The sequence below is a fragment of the Anoplopoma fimbria genome, chromosome 18, assembly GCF_027596085.1.
Source record: "Anoplopoma fimbria isolate UVic2021 breed Golden Eagle Sablefish chromosome 18, Afim_UVic_2022, whole genome shotgun sequence".
In the NCBI taxonomy this organism is placed as follows: domain Eukaryota; kingdom Metazoa; phylum Chordata; class Actinopteri; order Perciformes; family Anoplopomatidae; genus Anoplopoma; species Anoplopoma fimbria.
In genome coordinates, this window is record NC_072466.1 from 23,318,675 (window position 1) to 23,335,184 (window position 16,510).

Below are 16,510 nucleotides of genomic sequence, written 5' to 3' on the forward strand. Positions count from 1 at the left end.
TAGCATGCTACCTGGTGCTGGTGGTCTACCATCAAACATCCAAACTGTCCCTTTAAGAAAATATATGTACCTAAAAGGTCACAGAGGCTCACACGAAGGCAGCCGACCTCCACAGAGCTGTGGCATCGATCTGTTTAAGGGTCAGCACTTCCTTTACCTTGTGCGTGTGTTTCCACCTTCAGGCATGAACAACCGCGAGGTGCTGGAGCAGGTGGAGCGGGGCTACAGGATGCCGTGCCCCCAGGACTGCCCCATCTCAATGCACGAGCTGATGCTGCAGTGCTGGAAGAAGGACGCTGAGGAGCGGCCCACCTTCGAGTACCTGCAAGCCTTCCTGGAGGACTACTTCACGGCCACCGAGCCTCAGTACCAGCCCGGGGACAACCTCTAGACCCCCCCACCCCTAACCCCCGTCTTCCTGCTCGGGGCTCGGCTCGGGGCTGGGGAGAGGACTGGCCAAATCAGCGCTGTTACAAAACTCTGAAGCCTTCCCAGCCAGGCCTTTTTTTTATTTTTAAGGATCTGTACAGCTTCCTCAAGCTCGACCCGAGCGTTTCAGTTCAACCCCCCTAAAACACAACCCCCCCCTCCGTCTCTGACACGCCCTAGTGTCTGAACTCAGCGAATGCCATAAGTGGGGAGGTTGAGGAGGCGGGATGGATGATGGACATGGATAAACTGGGTTGTGATAATGCAATGTATTCAATGTAAATAAGAAAGGCTTGTTTTTAGTTTATTTGTTTGCTTTAAGATTTTTATTTTCTCCTGCACAAAAATAATATGAAAATTATGGAAATGATGAAGGCAAACAAAGAGAACCATTTCAGAGCAGGCACAGTTAATCTGTATGTGTATTATACTGTAGCTCCTGTTTTATTTTCTAGAGATCGGATCTGAAGCCTCCATATATTTTTTTCTAATTTTCCATAATGTGTAAAAAAAAAAAGAAGAAAAATCTGCCCCAAATTATTGCTTTATTCTTGACTTTTCAGTTAGTATTATTCCAGAGGCAACAGAAGAGCATGATGCAGTCCTCCATCAAGCTTTTTATTCTGTTCTTGCACCCCACAGAGCTTTCTTTCAGTTTTTAGGCTGCTGCTGTACGCCTTAAGGTTCTTTTACAAATGATATATGTCACATTTCTTTGTAAATTACAGCCGAGCGTGGAAGGATTTTTGAACATATCCCTCATCGCTTATGATTTTGAGAACATTTTGGGTGGAGAAATCTTTGTGTTTCTTTGGCGAGTGTTGTATTTTAACTGGAAGAGAGAAAGTTCATTTAAGAAGAGAGTATGTTCGTCTTATTTGAGCCGTCGGATTCGGAGGCGCGCTCCTTCGTCGTCACGGTGGTCTTCGGGGACGTCGACCCGGACGTAGGACGTTTTTCCCCTCGTCTCCCGCAATTCCTCCGCTTGAGACAGACGAGCACCAACCTGCAGCTGAACCTGGACCAGCTCACTTCTTCATTTTGATGTTTTACCAACAAGGCTATAGTCTATCAGTATTTAAGTCTTTTGTTTTTTACAGTGTATGTTTTTATTCAACCTTTTTAACTGATCCCTTAAGAAGTCTGAACTGTATGTTCAGAGGAAGCTTTTGAGGCCAATTCATGTTGCAATTTCAGATTAGATGTGGAAGATTTTAAGGGTTGAATCTGAAGAAACCAGCCAAACTTGAAAATGAGTCTAATGGAAACCTTTTTAAGTCTTACAGCTTATTGTTTTTAACTGTTGCTGACTTCCCTTCTTTATATCTTTTCATTTCCATTTTTAACAATAAGTTGTTTTCGTTTAATTCAGTGACTTGGCGTTTGGAATTCAGAAAAGAACAATAAACATTTTACACTCTTTTCAAGACACTTCCTTTTCCACATGGTGTGTGTGTGTGTGTGTGTGTGTGTGTGTGTGTGTGTGTGTGTGTGTGTGTGTGTGTGTGTGTGTGTGTGTGTGTGTGTGTGTGTGTGTGTGTGTGTGTGTGTGTGTGTGTGTGTGTGTGTGTGTGTGTGTGTGTGGTCAAGTCTAGCCCCAGCTGTTTAGTAATGCACTTCCATTCAGTCAGGGGCTTCACAAGAGACACATACCAGACTTTTAGTTTTTTTGCTGAGAAGACCCTAATGACATCATCTGGGTTATTTTTCAGTGCTAAGGAAGCTCTTGGTTTTAAACCACTAGTCCAAACACCTCCTCCCTACACGGACATTTTTTCTCTTTTTAAACTACGTCACCTGACTTACTGGGAGGCAGCCCCTGTACCTCCTGTTTCACGGTTACGCGGGTTGTATACAAACTACAGGGCCTTACTTTTTGTAGTTATGAGTACAAAGAGATAGAGAATAGCGTATAATATAATTTTAAGTCCATATATTTTGCATCGTATATATAAAAAATGACGGACTCCCCTTAGTTGATACTATACTTTGGTGGCGCAATTCCCTAATGAGTTGGCAATTTTATAAATTACCATGACTGATTGACATGCAGTGAACTTGGGTCTTTTGGGACCTTTATGGGTCACGTGCACCGGGGAAATTTTCCCACTTTGACCTCTAAGTATAGTATATTTTAGTAGTAGTAGATTAGTAATCATCCACACTCTGTTTCTGATGCAGTACAGTATTGTGTTGCATCATTGTTTGCTTGCTTGGACAGAGATTCAGTCCAAGTACGCTCCCCCTACCCAACAGCTGGAAGACTTGCAATTGTCAAATAAGAATTTTAGCTTAATTCAATTCAATTCAGTTTATTTTGTATAGCCCAGAATCACAAATTACAAATTTGCCTCAGAGGGCTTTACAATCTGTGCACATGCGACATCCTCTGTCCTTAGACCCTCACCTCCTCTGTCCTTCCCTCACATCCTCTGTCCTTAGATCCTCTGTCCTTACATCATCCTCTGTCCTTAGACCCTCACATCCTCTGTCCTTAGACCCTCACATCCTCTGTCCTTCCCTCACATCCTCTGTCCTTCCCTCACATCCTCTGTCCTTACACCCTCACATCCTCTGTCCTTAGACCCTCACATCCTCTGTCCTTACACCCTCACATCCTCTGTCCTTACACCCTCACATCCTCTGTCCTTCCCTCACATCCTCTGTCCTTCCCCTCACATCCTCTGTCCTTAGACCCTCACATCCTCTGTCCTTCCCTCACATCCTCTGTCCTTAGACCCTCACATCCTCTGTCCTTACACCCTCACATCCTCTGTCCTTACACCCTCACCTCCTCTGTCCTTAGACCCTCACATCCTCTGTCCTTAGACCCTCACATCCTCTGTCCTTAGATCCTTCTCCACGATGGACAGAATGCAATAGATGTCATGTGTACAGAATGAGCAGCAGAACAGAGATACAACACATTCAATGTATATGACATAAATGATTCATATAATAAGACTACTTATAATAACAGCAGCAATTATTACAGTAGAATTATAGCCATGAAAATAGGAAATAGCTTATGGACCTTGGTCAATTTAGTTGCAGCTTTCCAGTGGAAAAAAACACCAAAACCTGTGCCCTGAGGAAAGAATCGATTCTCAGATCATTAAGGTGAAGGCTTGTTGGCTGGAGGCTCTAAAAAACTGATGAGTTTGAACTTTGATACACTAATTATTACTTAAACTCTATTGGAGTATAAAACATCAAAAATGACATTTTGTGTCGTTTTGTGCTATTTTGTAGTTATTGGCATCTTCTTGTTCGCATCATTGAGTATATCAACACCAGGTGTAGGTCAGGTGGTGTGACTCCCTCCTCCTGAAGCTTTATAGGGGCAGCAGCTGGAGCTGTCTCATCCACCCCTCCTCATATCATTGATAGTCTCGTCCCTGAGGAGACATAACGAGCTCGTATGCACCTTTGTGGAAGAAGTCACTTCTGTATGACACCTTCATAGCAATATATAAAACTCAACACGGAGGATCTACAGACACCAGGTATGTCTGATTTCAATCCATTGTACTAATGACCTGTATCAGTCCAGATTTAACATTTTATATTTACATATATCTAAAATATATTTTATTTTAGAAAATTATATTTATGTTAAGTAAGCTTCAATAAAATAAGCATTAAACAGAGAGTTATAGGGATCTATGTGTGATCACCAGTGGATTAGTGTACTGTCATTTTACAGGCAGTTAGAGATAAAAAATAAAAACAAGAACACCTTTGTTAGGAAACCTCCACTGCGGTGAGACCCACCCAAAGAAGACAGATCAGCTTTCATCCAGTGTTTATTGTGAGTCATCGACTGAATGGCTCAGTTTAACTTTGGAGCTGAATCATGTTCTTTTCTAGTTAAACCTGAAAAGAAACATTAGGTGTGCATAATAATAAGCTAAATAGTATAGTATAAAGGCATCTGATTTACAACAAAAAGTAAATAAAATACTAATTTAAGCTTAGATCCATATCCAAAGTTGAATAAAATAATGTTTTTAATGTGTAATGGTTTAGGGTTTTTGTTCTCCCGACTTCACATGCATTCTAATCATTTAGATGATAATTGTAATCAAAGCATTGCATTCATTAAACTAACATTTAAAATCATGCCAATTTCACCTAAATATGTTGTAAGTAGTTCAAAGTAATAAAAGCTCTACAGTTCCAGCACTTTAAAGCATAAAAAAGCTCTTATCTGCAATATAGCCCCTCGCCAGTGTTTGTCTCCTCTTACGCCTCTTCTCCTCCACCTCTCTAATGGCTTTATTGTAGGTATTAGCATGTGAGCTGTTGCCTGGCTGTGAACGCACCATGGAGGGAGCCAGTGCCACCGTTTTCGTCACCGTCCAGAAGATCTACTACCCATTGCTTTGCATCATGGGTATTCCAGGTTTGTGTCCTCTCCCCCGTTTTCTTTGGTCTTTTGCTGGACAACGCTTGCATCGGTTTATTCAGGACAGTCATAAGTTTATAGGTTATTCAATTTCATTATTATTGTTAATCAATCCCCTTTAGCTCAATTTGTCCTGCAGGAAATAATCAGAAATGCCTCCTTCCCTTGCACACTATGGCACAAAGCATCCTGGTCATTCACAATTTTTGGTTTTAACCAATAACATTAATGCAATAATTGCATATATTAAATAATAGTCCTGTATTTTTGGATACACATTGGCATTAAAAACCCCTTTCAGAGAATAAGGTTGATGTCAGTATCTGCGCGTTCTTTGCTGATATAGGTAGGTCGAAGTGTTTAGCCTAGTTTAGCTGAAAGACTAGAAGAAGGGAATCTTTAAGAGTTACTCTGGTTACAAATACACCTCCAGAAACAAACACTTTCTTAGTTACACATTGTATGTTTTTAACATATAGAACTGGAAATAAAGAAACTTTAGTTAGCATGAGAACTAGGCTATATCTCTCAACCAACAACTGCTGAACTGTTTGCAGACTGCTGTGACACCATTTAAGTGACTTGGGACAGTACTGGCTATTTTTATAAGAAAAGATATATATCACAACTTTGGACTTTTCTCATTTTTGACAGAGCTTGGCTAGCTGTTTCCTCCTGCTTCCGGTGTTTGAGCTAAGCTAGGCTACACATACTAGCAAACCCCCAAATGTCCTTACTGAAACCGATTACTACTGATTTATTAGCATTAAAATACTTTGTTGGCACTTACCAATATTTATTTTATAAAAAATTGTATCAATGTCTATGTCTAACGTGAAAGCGTAAATCCTGGTGACAAACCCACAAACATATCGCCCAATTCTGCAAATCCTGTCAGGGCTACATTCTGTTTTAGCATCTTTTAGCTAATTTGTTGTTGTTTTTTAGGCCCATGAACTAAGCTTAACCATGTAGTTAGATTTAGGCAACAAAACCACTTAGCTAAGTCAAGGAATAAACATTATGGTGGGCTGAAGAAAGGTACATAAACTAAGTACCACGTAAACGACATAACACAAGTACGCTTTACGTTAACTAAACTAAACTTTGGAACACGATCACTGGTGTTTGTTTTTACGGTATTCATAGTACGTCATTGCTCTCTCTGGGTATTTTCTCTGAGCGTCTTAAAATGACGAAGACTGGTTTACATTGCTGTTACTTGAAAACCAGGGGGTGTCTCATACAGACGCTAGAGGGTTCCTTCTGCCTCGGTATCAGAAGCCAAGGGGAGTGACAAACGGTTGGTATTTTTGAACAAAATTGATTGATGAATGTATTAAGTCAGTGGTTTAAAGTACAACCAAGCGGGCAAATTAATCCATCTGAGCATTTGTCTTCCTGTCTTCCAGCCAACCTCTTCACATTCTACATGATCTGCTTTCGTAAATGCGGGATGTCCAACACAGCCATCATTTACCTGAGCTGTCTGTCCATCGTGGACACCTTCTACCTGGTGTGGGTGATCCTCATTGACCTGACCCTCACCTTCTGGCTAGTGCAGCCCTTCTGGCACTCCCATCCCTGGTGTGGCATCCTGGGGTTCCTGCAATATGGCTCGCTCTATAGCTCCTCCTGGATCGTGGTGGTGTTTACCATCGAGCGCTACCTCGTGCTTCGCAGTACGGCGGCCAAGCGGCACTTCTGCCAGGCCTGGGTCACTAAACTGACCTGTGTTGCTATTGTCCTGGTGTCGCATCTTGTCTCTGTGCCGCTGGGCTGGATCAACACTGTCACACCTGTCAACTTCACCGTGGACGGAGAGAATATTACGCTGCCCAGGTGTAACTACCGCGATAAGATGTACTCTACAGTTATTGTGTGGATAACTACTTTCCTCTCAGGGGGAATCCCCATCGTGTTGGTCATCATCTTCAACTACCTCATCGGACACCATCTGTGCCGTGCCACAAAGCTCTTCACCAAGGAGGAGCGTCGCGTTATGCATGGGAGGAGCACCAGGGGCATGTTGAGGAGGACCATTCTGGTGTTGGGCACTGTCTCCGTGGCCTTCGTCGTCCTCAGCCTGCCCCGCTTTGTCACATACTGCATCCTCAGGACCAAATACAACAACGACAAATTCAACAGGAACGACTACAGCATGCCCATCAATGTGGCCGGAGACTTGGCAAACATGCTTCAGAACCTCAACTCCACCACCAACTTCCTGCTCTACTGCATGGTCAGCCGGAACTTCCGGCGGGAGCTCGTCCGGGTGGCGACGTGTAAGGCGAAGGCCCTTGAGCTGGGCTCCATCCTCACCCACACCACCATGAAAGTCTTCTCAGTGGTTGATCATAAGGCCTCGCCATCCAGTGAACCAGTGACTGTGGTGCTAATCAATCTCAAACTGACAGAGTAGAAAAGATCTGGGAGAAAAAGATCTGACTTTTAACCCTTAAGCATAAACGTTGATCCTTGACCAGGGAAATTGTAGTTTGACAAACTAATCGTAGATATCTTAGATAAGATTAATTCCCCCCCAGGTGAACACTGTTAGCTCTGTCACCAATGTTTCTGTTGTTGTGCACTGTTCGTGTTGTTAGCACTGTTAGCTACTAGCCACCGTCACCATGGTGAGGGCGGTGTGGAGGCAATCCCACAATCACAGATATGTTCTGAATTTGGAATTTAGCACCTTTCATTTTTGTTCACCTAGATGTGTGGCTATAGGGATGGCAAGGTTGGTCAGTCCATCCCTTTAGTCCAGAATGAAATATTTCAAAAACTTTTTTTTGTGTTTCCATGAAATTTTGTACAGACGTTCATGGACTCCAGAGGATGAATCCTGATGACTATGGTGTCCCAGCTGACGTCCAGCCCTGTGACACAGTGTCCAACACCAACGTTCACACTTATACACAAAAAAACATGTAATAGGAAACATTTTGATGCAGGCATTCATGGTCCCCAGACGATATATCTTCAAGACTCGATCCCTTCAGTCTTCCTCCAGTGCCACCGCCAATGAAAGCCTCTGCTTTGTGTTAAGTGTAGATTAGCTTATGTTTGCATGTTAAAATTTGTGAAAATGGTAAACGTTACATTTTATTAAAAATATGCATGTTAGCATTCGTCATCTTGAGTGTGTTGGCACTATAATGTTAGCATGTAGTGCTAACTGCTACTTCACCGAGCTGCTAGCCTGACTGTCTTACCGATCATACTGCAGGTGAAATATACGAACTGAATGCGGATGACCAAAGCAACTGAACCTGTTTTATTATTTTAGCCTTGCAAATGTCATCCAAAACTTGCCACAAGACATAAAAATAGCTTATAAATTTGAATACATATGAGCAGGGCTGCAGTGCTATTTATACATGGCAAGTCAACTGTGTACTTTTGACAGGTTTTAATGTGTTGCTTGAAAATTTACATGTCCTCTTTTATGGGGGCTGTATATAAATCCGACCTGCCACCTTTCAGAGTTATAGTTAAACCCGTCTGGATACAGAAACCCTGCCTTGCAGAAGAAACTACCAGGCCGGTTGCAGTCTTCAACCCCTGCATTATTTGCATAACTGGGTCACGAGGCCTCTCTGCTTTGCATAGTGGGAATATTTCCTGTTTCCCTCAGAACAGGTTTGTGCTGTGGCTGAGGGATATGAAGACCGAAGAGACGGTAGGTGTGTGAGTACAGTTTTCTGCTTCATTCTTTATGTGTAAATATATATGGAAAACACACTGAAAACTTTTGAGAAAGCTCTTATTTGCCAAGGAGACATACCTGGCATACCTTTAGATCCGTGATTTTGACCTTTGTACTAGTTTGCAGCGATCGTGTTGATATGTTACACTAAAACACACCTCTAAAGGTACATGTAGTGTGTCACACCTATTCAGTGAGGAAGAAACAGGAATGTGTAATACTACTCCTGAAAACTGTTTATACTTGATCATGTTAATTCTATTACTTTTCTATCCCCTATTTACTCTGTAAGATGTGCGTTTTAAATCGTGATCATGGTTTTGACTTCTTGTTAGCGACTTTAAAAGTGGACTTTGGATCTTTCAGTTGAAACTACACTTCAAGTCACTGTCTCTTTAAGTTGTCGTACTCTATTAAACTCCTGTAATGTTTTCATTTTCTCTTCCCCAGAGGCACCTGACGCTTTTTCCTCAGTGACAAAATGGACTCTTTTAAAGGTAGGAACGTAAACCTCATCAGACCGGCAGCGGTCATAAATCTGTTTAGTCGATTGAAATGTCTTTGGGAGTGAACCAGTTTTTTCTTTTGGTTCTTCTTGTCAGTACCGTGCCCTCATCAGAGGGTTCCTGTTGAGACGGATGAGAGCATGACATCCACCAATCTAGACTGGCCTCCAGCTTGCAAACAGTGCAGTGAACATACAGAGACCAGCGGACGCCTGCAGAAACATAGCTATGGGCAAGAAACAGCACACAACGTTGGCCGGTGGAGACACCCTGATGGCCAGCATCAACAGGAACCAGGAGCAGCCTGTCACGTTGCCGCCCAACCTTGTTTCATCCTCCCTACACGCTCAGGACAGATGAACAGCCTCCTCCCTCGAGATGTTTGGCTTCAGGTTCTCAGAGAGCAGGCGCCGTTGTATGAACGGGATCCCATGGGGGACTACGGTGGAGGCTTTGCTGGCCCTTCAGACTGGCCCCATGGTCACTCTGTGGAGGAGGCGGAACCCTTGGAGCCCCCTTTCTCACTCAAGTCCGTTAACAGCCCCCACTATGTCCCTTCACAATACCCAGCAGCACGTATGAACGGTCAGTGTCAGTGTTGTTGTTATTATTGAAACATAATACAATAAGGTGTCTTGTTTTTAGGCCTTTGCACACCAAGTCAGTAGTTTTTTTCTTTTTTACTTCGTATCAAATTAAAGCCTGTTACGCACTTGAACCTGAGCCGCAGGAAATCCAGAAAAAAAAAGTTTTTAATTTGCTCTTTTATATTGTAACAATTATTCATGTCATGCACAGATCCGGTAGCCACTACATCTGTGATGTATTTTGTTTTATAAGCTGCCTCCCCAACCCTGTTTCTGTTGAGTATGCATGACCTCATTACTGCAGAATTGGACATTTTTTATGTCTGCTTCTTCTCCATATCTCTCTGCAGGTCCAAATCCGATGCAGGGGGGTCCTGTCAGACATTGCGCGTGCTGTCCTCCAGCAGATCTGCCACGTCACAATTATAATTATTATCCTTATAACCATGGTTACCCAGCGGATCCATGCGACGAGCCTCAACGCTACCAACAGTCACGGTGCGAGGATGATTTCCTGTCCTGTTTCTCATTATGGTCTGATCATTTCAACATTGATTTCATTTGTTCACAGATGTCATGCATAACATATCAGCTTTCTTCCAATTACTCCCTCCCACAGGAATCCCCCCCATGAGAGGCTGCAACTTAAAGATGCTCCAAATACCCGCTATGGATCTGTGCCTCAGCACGTGGGCCCTCCTAGAGAAGTGATGCACGAGGTCAGCGTGTGCCGCTCCCTCCAGGAGGGTCCAGGGCTGGCCACGAAGGAGATCAGGAGGACCATCAGCCTGTCTGAGGAGTATAGTGAGTCATATCAGTGTCCCTGCATGAACCTGTGCTCTTTGTCATAAGTAATGTAATGATTTAGATGAATATGTTTCACAGACTTTTTTTGTTGACAGGGAATGTTTTCATCACATATTCCGTGGACACAGCAGCAGAAATCATTCCTTTCACCAAATTTCTGACTGATCAGGGGTTCAAACCAGCAGTAAGTCACCCCATATCTATGTACGGTGACTTTGACTCCCGGTGACTTTCCGTACAAACACTCACACTGTTGATGTCTTCTGACAGATTGACATCTTTGACAATCCGATCCGAAGAATGGGCATCAACAAATGGATGGACCGCTTTTTGAATGACGTAAGTCAAACCATCGAGTCTGAGTCTGCTTTGTAGTGAAGTTTTCAGCAAAAGGCTGACGGTGAGCTGTCATTTCACAGAAATCGGTGCTCATCATCGTGGTCATCAGCCCCAAGTACAAGGAGGACGTGGAGGGAGATGGAGACGACGAGCACGGCCTGCACACCAAGTACATTCACAATCAGGTGAGAGCCCAGGCAACTGTCAAGGCAGCTGTCAACAACTCAGGACTGTGGGAAATATCACCCTCTGGTGGCATGTTTAGGTCATTAAACTCCCTCCTCCCACATGGTAATGAGGACGGTGCATGTGACAGGGCCTTTTACTTCCAGCACCACCCGCTGTCCCAACAGTCCCACAGTGTTATAGTGCTAGAAGTGCTAAAGCTGCCTGGCCCGGCAGCTGAATGATGCTTCCTGCAACTCTCTGTAAAGCCTGTTGTGTATTCTCAAAGAATGTATCAAATAAAAAATGTGAAAGAAAATTGAAAGAAAGAAGTAGAAAAAAAAGTTGTGCATGTATGTATTTGTGCATCTCTGTGTCTGTCTGTTCCTGGCTAATCTCGAGTGATGCTGGACCAATCGGCCAAATATTTTTTGTGTGCATTTCTGTCTGTATGCTCAGCGAGTTCTCATTGTTGCTGTGATTCACGCTTTTAAAAAAAAGCAATAATCATATTTCACTGACTGTTTTATACGGTAATTAACTGCTGCCTCCTTGCTAATCTTAACCCAGGCCTGTCAATTTATGGAGAACTACAGTATAAGCACTGATTATCATGCGTTCCTGTTGTTTCAGATCCAAAATGAGTTCATCCAACAAGGCTGCCTGAACTTCAGACTGGTACCCGTGTTGTTTCCAAATGCAACCAAGGTAAGTAACAAGCGATGAACAGCAAACACACTGAGGGGGTCATTTAGCTCGAGTTACACGAAAGACATACCACATGAGACATAGGCCTTTTTTTCACAGCAGGACTCCATTAAAGCCGAGGAATAGGTAGGCTAAGCGTTGCCATCAAAATGGAAAAACTTTTTGCCGACCTCGGCGATGGAATTTAAAACCGGATATGTTGCTCCCTCACACAAGGAGAAAGGTGTTTAAGTTTGCAATAGAATATCAAGAGAAAGCTGCATTTTAAAGCTACATGCATTACTGGAATAATTACATAAAATAGTAGATACAAAATAATGTTTTATTCCATCACCATAGCAACATATCATCATGTGTGTTTCACAGTTGCTGTCCAGAAGATGTTGTCCGTCTGCCAATTCCATTTGAATGCAGAATTATGGGAGATGTAGTTGCCGGATGCCAATAATCATTGTTATATTCTTGAAATGTTGAGCTGCTCACATCCTACTTTTTGGTACATTATGACATATTGTTTTAGCTTTTGGCGCTCTACCCGCTGACCCACAGTGGTGTCTGTCTGTGTCTGCAGGGACATGTCCCCAACTGGCTCCAGAGCACCAGGATCTACAGCTGGCCCCGGGACACACAGGACCTTCTGCTGCGCCTGCTCAGGGAGGAGCGCTACATCATCCCACAGCGGGGGGCTGACCTCACTCTCACTGTTCGGCCCCTCTGAGAAAATCTGTAAAGGGACAGACACGTGTGGAAAATAGGACATTTTGAAAAGACATTGTTCCTTTTGTCAGAGCCATTTTGTTTCATATGCTTTAAGGAGGACTGTTAATACGACAACACTTTAGTTTTTAAGAGTTTCCCTTTTGTCGCTTGTTGCCGTTTTCTTTTGACATATGATTCATTTTAACAGTGTTTCTAATCCCAGTACATACTCTGAATAACGATCAATCCTCTTCCTTGATGAGAACATTTGAAATAAGAAAGAAAAGTTTGATTTGGGGCAGCGGGACACTGCTTTATTAACACATCACTATACAAAGTGGGTTTACTCTGTGGGTTTGTCACTATGAGCGACCCTTTATACATTCCACACAGCCATTCAACCCGCTGTTAATATGAAAATATTCATCAGTGCAGCTTTAAAGAGAGACGTTTAATTATGGTGACCATTAAATGGAAGTTGTAAATGCTAAAAGCAGGAAACTGATGTATCCTGAAATGGAATATGATAAGCAGAGTCAGGGTTGGTAATCTACAAAAAATAAATTGACTTTATGCCCAGATCTATCGACTTTTGTAACCAGTGCTGCTAACTGCTTTCATAGGAAAAGAGTTGGCAACACTGGATTGGCCTTTTTTTTGGTTGGGTACTTTCAAAAGCTAGCTCACTCTTGCTTGTTTATCAAGATTAGCAATGCTAGCTTTAATTAAGCAATGCCACTTTAAAATGTACTTTTATTACAGACTTGATTGATTAAATTGAGGTTTTATTATTTAATTTGAGATTAATGCAGAATATAGTATTATAATATGATATAGTATAATGCATAATTCATATCAGCTTTTTATTTTATTTTATTGTTGAATAGATCATAATAAACTCTGTAAAAGCATATAAGTATTCCAGTGGCATACTATAGGCTCTGCATTGTATTTCTTGGTAGAGACTATGACCAACCAGAAGGTGGCAGCATGTCCCAAATAATGACTCCCAGCCTGGTTACGTCTTCATGGCAATAGCTCTAACTTCCATTAAATATAAGTTAATGTTACTGAATAATGCCATTGTTTTAATTATCAGTGAGGAAATCTGACAGACAATTTTCCCCTGTGGTTTCTTGAGGGTCTTGAGAGCAACATGTGATAAAGAACCTGTTGGCTGGTTCAGAAAGTATTTCAACCCAAACATCCTGTTCCGTATGTCGAATACTTACTTCCCACTAATTGTGTCGGACACCTCCAACTGCCAGCTTCACCCTGAACTTCATCAACAGCGTGCATAGACAACTCTGTCAGCCTGCTTACTGAACCTGATGACGTCCAGGCTCATATCAGCTTCAGCAGGAGGGAGCTGTCTGCCTACACCGGTGCTGCCAGTACCAATAAATCCACTGTTTGTTATTGTTCCTGGACTTGTGCGCCACTTGACTCTGCCTTATCTGGTGAGTCCAAAGCGACCACACGCAGATATTTCCCCCCAAATAAGCCCCTGGGCCCCCTGTCCATCTGCCCTGCTGCTCGTAAAAACACTCCCAACATTATTGTTTTTTTTTACATCTACAGTATATCGACAACAAGCATCAGTCCAGCTAAAGGGCTCTCTTCCTAGTATCTGTCTCTGCCTCCCCTCACAAACAGATAACATCAGCTGTCATACCCAAAAAGCAACCCCTAGCAAGAGGTCAAAGGTCATTGATCAGGAATCAGTGGATGGCCACACAACCATCTTTTGAGACGGGTTACCATAGCCCTCCATTGTACGACCCACTGTCCTCACATAACCAGTTCCACGGTTTGACCACATGACGACATCTGAGTCATTCTTATGACAACTACGCAATCTCCATTGGGTAAGGATACGATGATATCATAGACTGTTTAAATTATGGATCTGCAATCTTGGCAGTATTTCACAGTCGAACTCCAAAAATGGTCAAAGAGGTGGGTCGCTGTTGGAGCTATCAACGCCGCCCATCTTTATGCATAACTTCAAGCCTTAGTATAATCTTAACCGGTGAGTTATATAAAAAATTCACCCCCTGTAGAGTTGCCCTTAACGGGATATTAGCCTTAGAAACGAGAAACGTTCTTTGTACCAGGTTGTGAACATGTATTTACATTGAAGTTTTTTATATCGTAGAACAAAATGTTAAAATCTCTGAATCTTATGTTAACTACAGACCTTATTTCAGCCATTTAACCAAAAACACATTCAGAAAAAACACATTGACTTCCAGACAAGGGAACCAGAAGTGCAAAAACGCTGACTCATCTTCGGGTTTAACGACTTAAGCGTTGGCTTCATTTTGCCGCTTGTGTGAGATACTGTTGGAATCTCATGGAAAAAGCAAGTAAGTGGACCTTGAGTTAGGATTTTGTTTGTCAAACTACGAGGTCATGCTGAATATACTGGGATTTTGTCCTGACATTAATAGTTGGTGGGATCAGTTATCACTTATGTTATTATAAGTACTCTTATTATATGAATCATTTATGTCATATACATTGAATGTGTTGTATCTCTGTTATGCTGCTCATTCTGTACACATGACATCTATTGCATTCTGTCCATCCTGGGAGAAGGATCCCTCCTCTGTCGTTCTCCCAGAGGTTTCTTCCTTTTTTCTCCCTGTTAAAGGGGTTTTTCCTGTGCCGAGGGGAGTTTTTCCTGTGCCGATGTGAGGGAAGGACAGAGGATGTGAGGGTGTAAGGACAGAGGATGTGAGGGAAGGACAGAGGAGGTGAGGGTCTAAGGACAGAGGATGTGAGGGTTTAAGGACAGAGGATGTCTCATGTGTACAGATTGTAAAGCCCTCTGAGGCAAATTTGTAATTTGTGATTCTGGGCTATACAAAATAAACTGAATTGAATTGAATCAGACCTCTGCGTACCCCTACCAGTTTAGACTGACATGGGGTCAGCTTGATGATGTCTAAATTTCAGTTTTTGGGTGATCCTTTGAGTACTTACTTCACTTCAAGGAACACAGAAGGGTTTTGATGATGGAAGTGAGCAGGAAATGTCACTTTAATCATCACAGACTGAGACTCCACTCCCAATGAGGACATCCATACTCAAAATGTACACGCTCAGTGTACTGTAAAGCACTTTAGACCAAACACTGCATTAAATATGGCATATATAATAAGTCTGGATTAGTTTTTATGTTAAATGTGTCCCTCACATGCACTCGTAGACCTCGGGCGTGCTTGCCGGCAAACGTAAGCAGATGCCTGCTGATTGGCTCATTAAGAGGGTCAGGCTCTCACTCAAGGTCGGCGCACACGCAGGCAGACAGAGGTTCCCTCTCCATCTAGATGAAAATGCTAATGGGACATTTTTCATCCTTGAACGCCATGTCCCCGGCATGAACCGGATCGAACCAGCTGTTTGTAGAGGGGGGTTATGGCTCCTTCACTGGAGGGGAGAAAAGCAGTGAGCTCAGCACATCAAGACTGCCGCCGCCATGTATGGACCATTATAGGAGTCTGAGTGGAATACTGAACAGCGTGGAGATGTGTAGGAGGCAGACAGGAGTCAGCAGCGGGTGGTAGAGGGAAAGAAAACAAAGTGTTCTATGGAGGTTTCTAAAAGATTGAAAAAGCTGAAGTTATGACTGAGAAAGTCTGACTTTAATAATGTGACCTCTAAGAGACCCACATAGACACATTTTTGTCTTTTTTTAAAAAAGGGGACAGGGGATCTTTAGGGGGAGACAGCAGGTCAACAGTACATACCACGTAGAGGTGGTGTGCATCATCTGAAAGCTGGAAACCTGAAGATGAATTTGATCAAGATTCTCTAGTCATCAATCTGTACTGAACACTGTGTCTTGGTAAAGGGCCTTTTTAAGTGTTGAAAGCGTAGTTTATATAAGGGCTAAGAACATCATCATGGAAGTAAATGATGGCCATTCCCATGCTATATTATTTGTTGTGCCAATGTTTTGGTTGAAACCATTTGTTACACAGATTTGGTGCTATATTTAACCATTTGAGAATTTATACAAATGGTCAGAAATACCTTCAAAATACCACATTAAGACACCAAGACCTAAAGGAGCACCATAGAAAAAGCCATGCGGTGATTTGGTATCTAAAACTTTTAACGCTTGGAGGTTTCATCAAGTGAA

At 42.6% G+C, this 16,510-nt stretch overlaps 3 protein-coding genes across 9 annotated transcripts in view; all 3 read left to right on the forward strand.

Moving 5' to 3' along the window:
• Positions 1 to 1,844, forward strand: part of fynb (FYN proto-oncogene, Src family tyrosine kinase b) — a 61,566-nt gene extending 59,722 nt beyond the window's left edge. For all 5 annotated transcript variants that reach the window (XM_054619138.1, XM_054619134.1, XM_054619137.1 and 2 more), the window contains one exon: positions 183 to 1,844. In XM_054619138.1, coding sequence (XP_054475113.1) covers positions 183 to 391 — 209 coding nt within the window. In that variant the 3' untranslated portion in view covers positions 392 to 1,844. The remainder of the gene's footprint in view (positions 1 to 182) is intronic.
• Positions 1,845 to 4,755: 2,911 nt separating this feature from the next.
• On the forward strand, positions 4,756 to 7,259 carry LOC129106888 (probable G-protein coupled receptor 139). The gene is made up of 2 exons (XM_054618158.1): positions 4,756 to 4,834; positions 6,250 to 7,259. The coding sequence occupies exons 1-2, from the start codon at positions 4,756 to 4,758 to the stop codon at positions 7,257 to 7,259; spliced, it is 1,089 nt and encodes a 362-aa protein (XP_054474133.1).
• A 1,204-nt stretch (positions 7,260 to 8,463) lies between these two features.
• Positions 8,464 to 13,156, forward strand: traf3ip2a (TRAF3 interacting protein 2a). 3 transcript variants are annotated; one of them, XM_054618858.1, is made up of 10 exons: positions 8,464 to 8,530; positions 9,000 to 9,046; positions 9,152 to 9,640; positions 9,993 to 10,140; positions 10,262 to 10,446; positions 10,545 to 10,633; positions 10,720 to 10,788; positions 10,869 to 10,973; positions 11,587 to 11,661; positions 12,233 to 13,156. In XM_054618858.1, the coding sequence occupies exons 2-10, from the start codon at positions 9,031 to 9,033 to the stop codon at positions 12,377 to 12,379; spliced, it is 1,323 nt and encodes a 440-aa protein (XP_054474833.1). In that variant the 5' UTR covers positions 8,464 to 8,530; positions 9,000 to 9,030; the 3' UTR covers positions 12,380 to 13,156. The 3 variants fall into 3 exon arrangements, with proteins under 3 accessions (XP_054474833.1, XP_054474834.1, XP_054474835.1); XM_054618859.1 differs by having other exon boundaries at positions 8,473 to 8,526; XM_054618860.1 differs by having other exon boundaries at positions 8,477 to 8,522.
• The last annotated feature ends 3,354 nt before the right edge of the window (positions 13,157 to 16,510 follow it).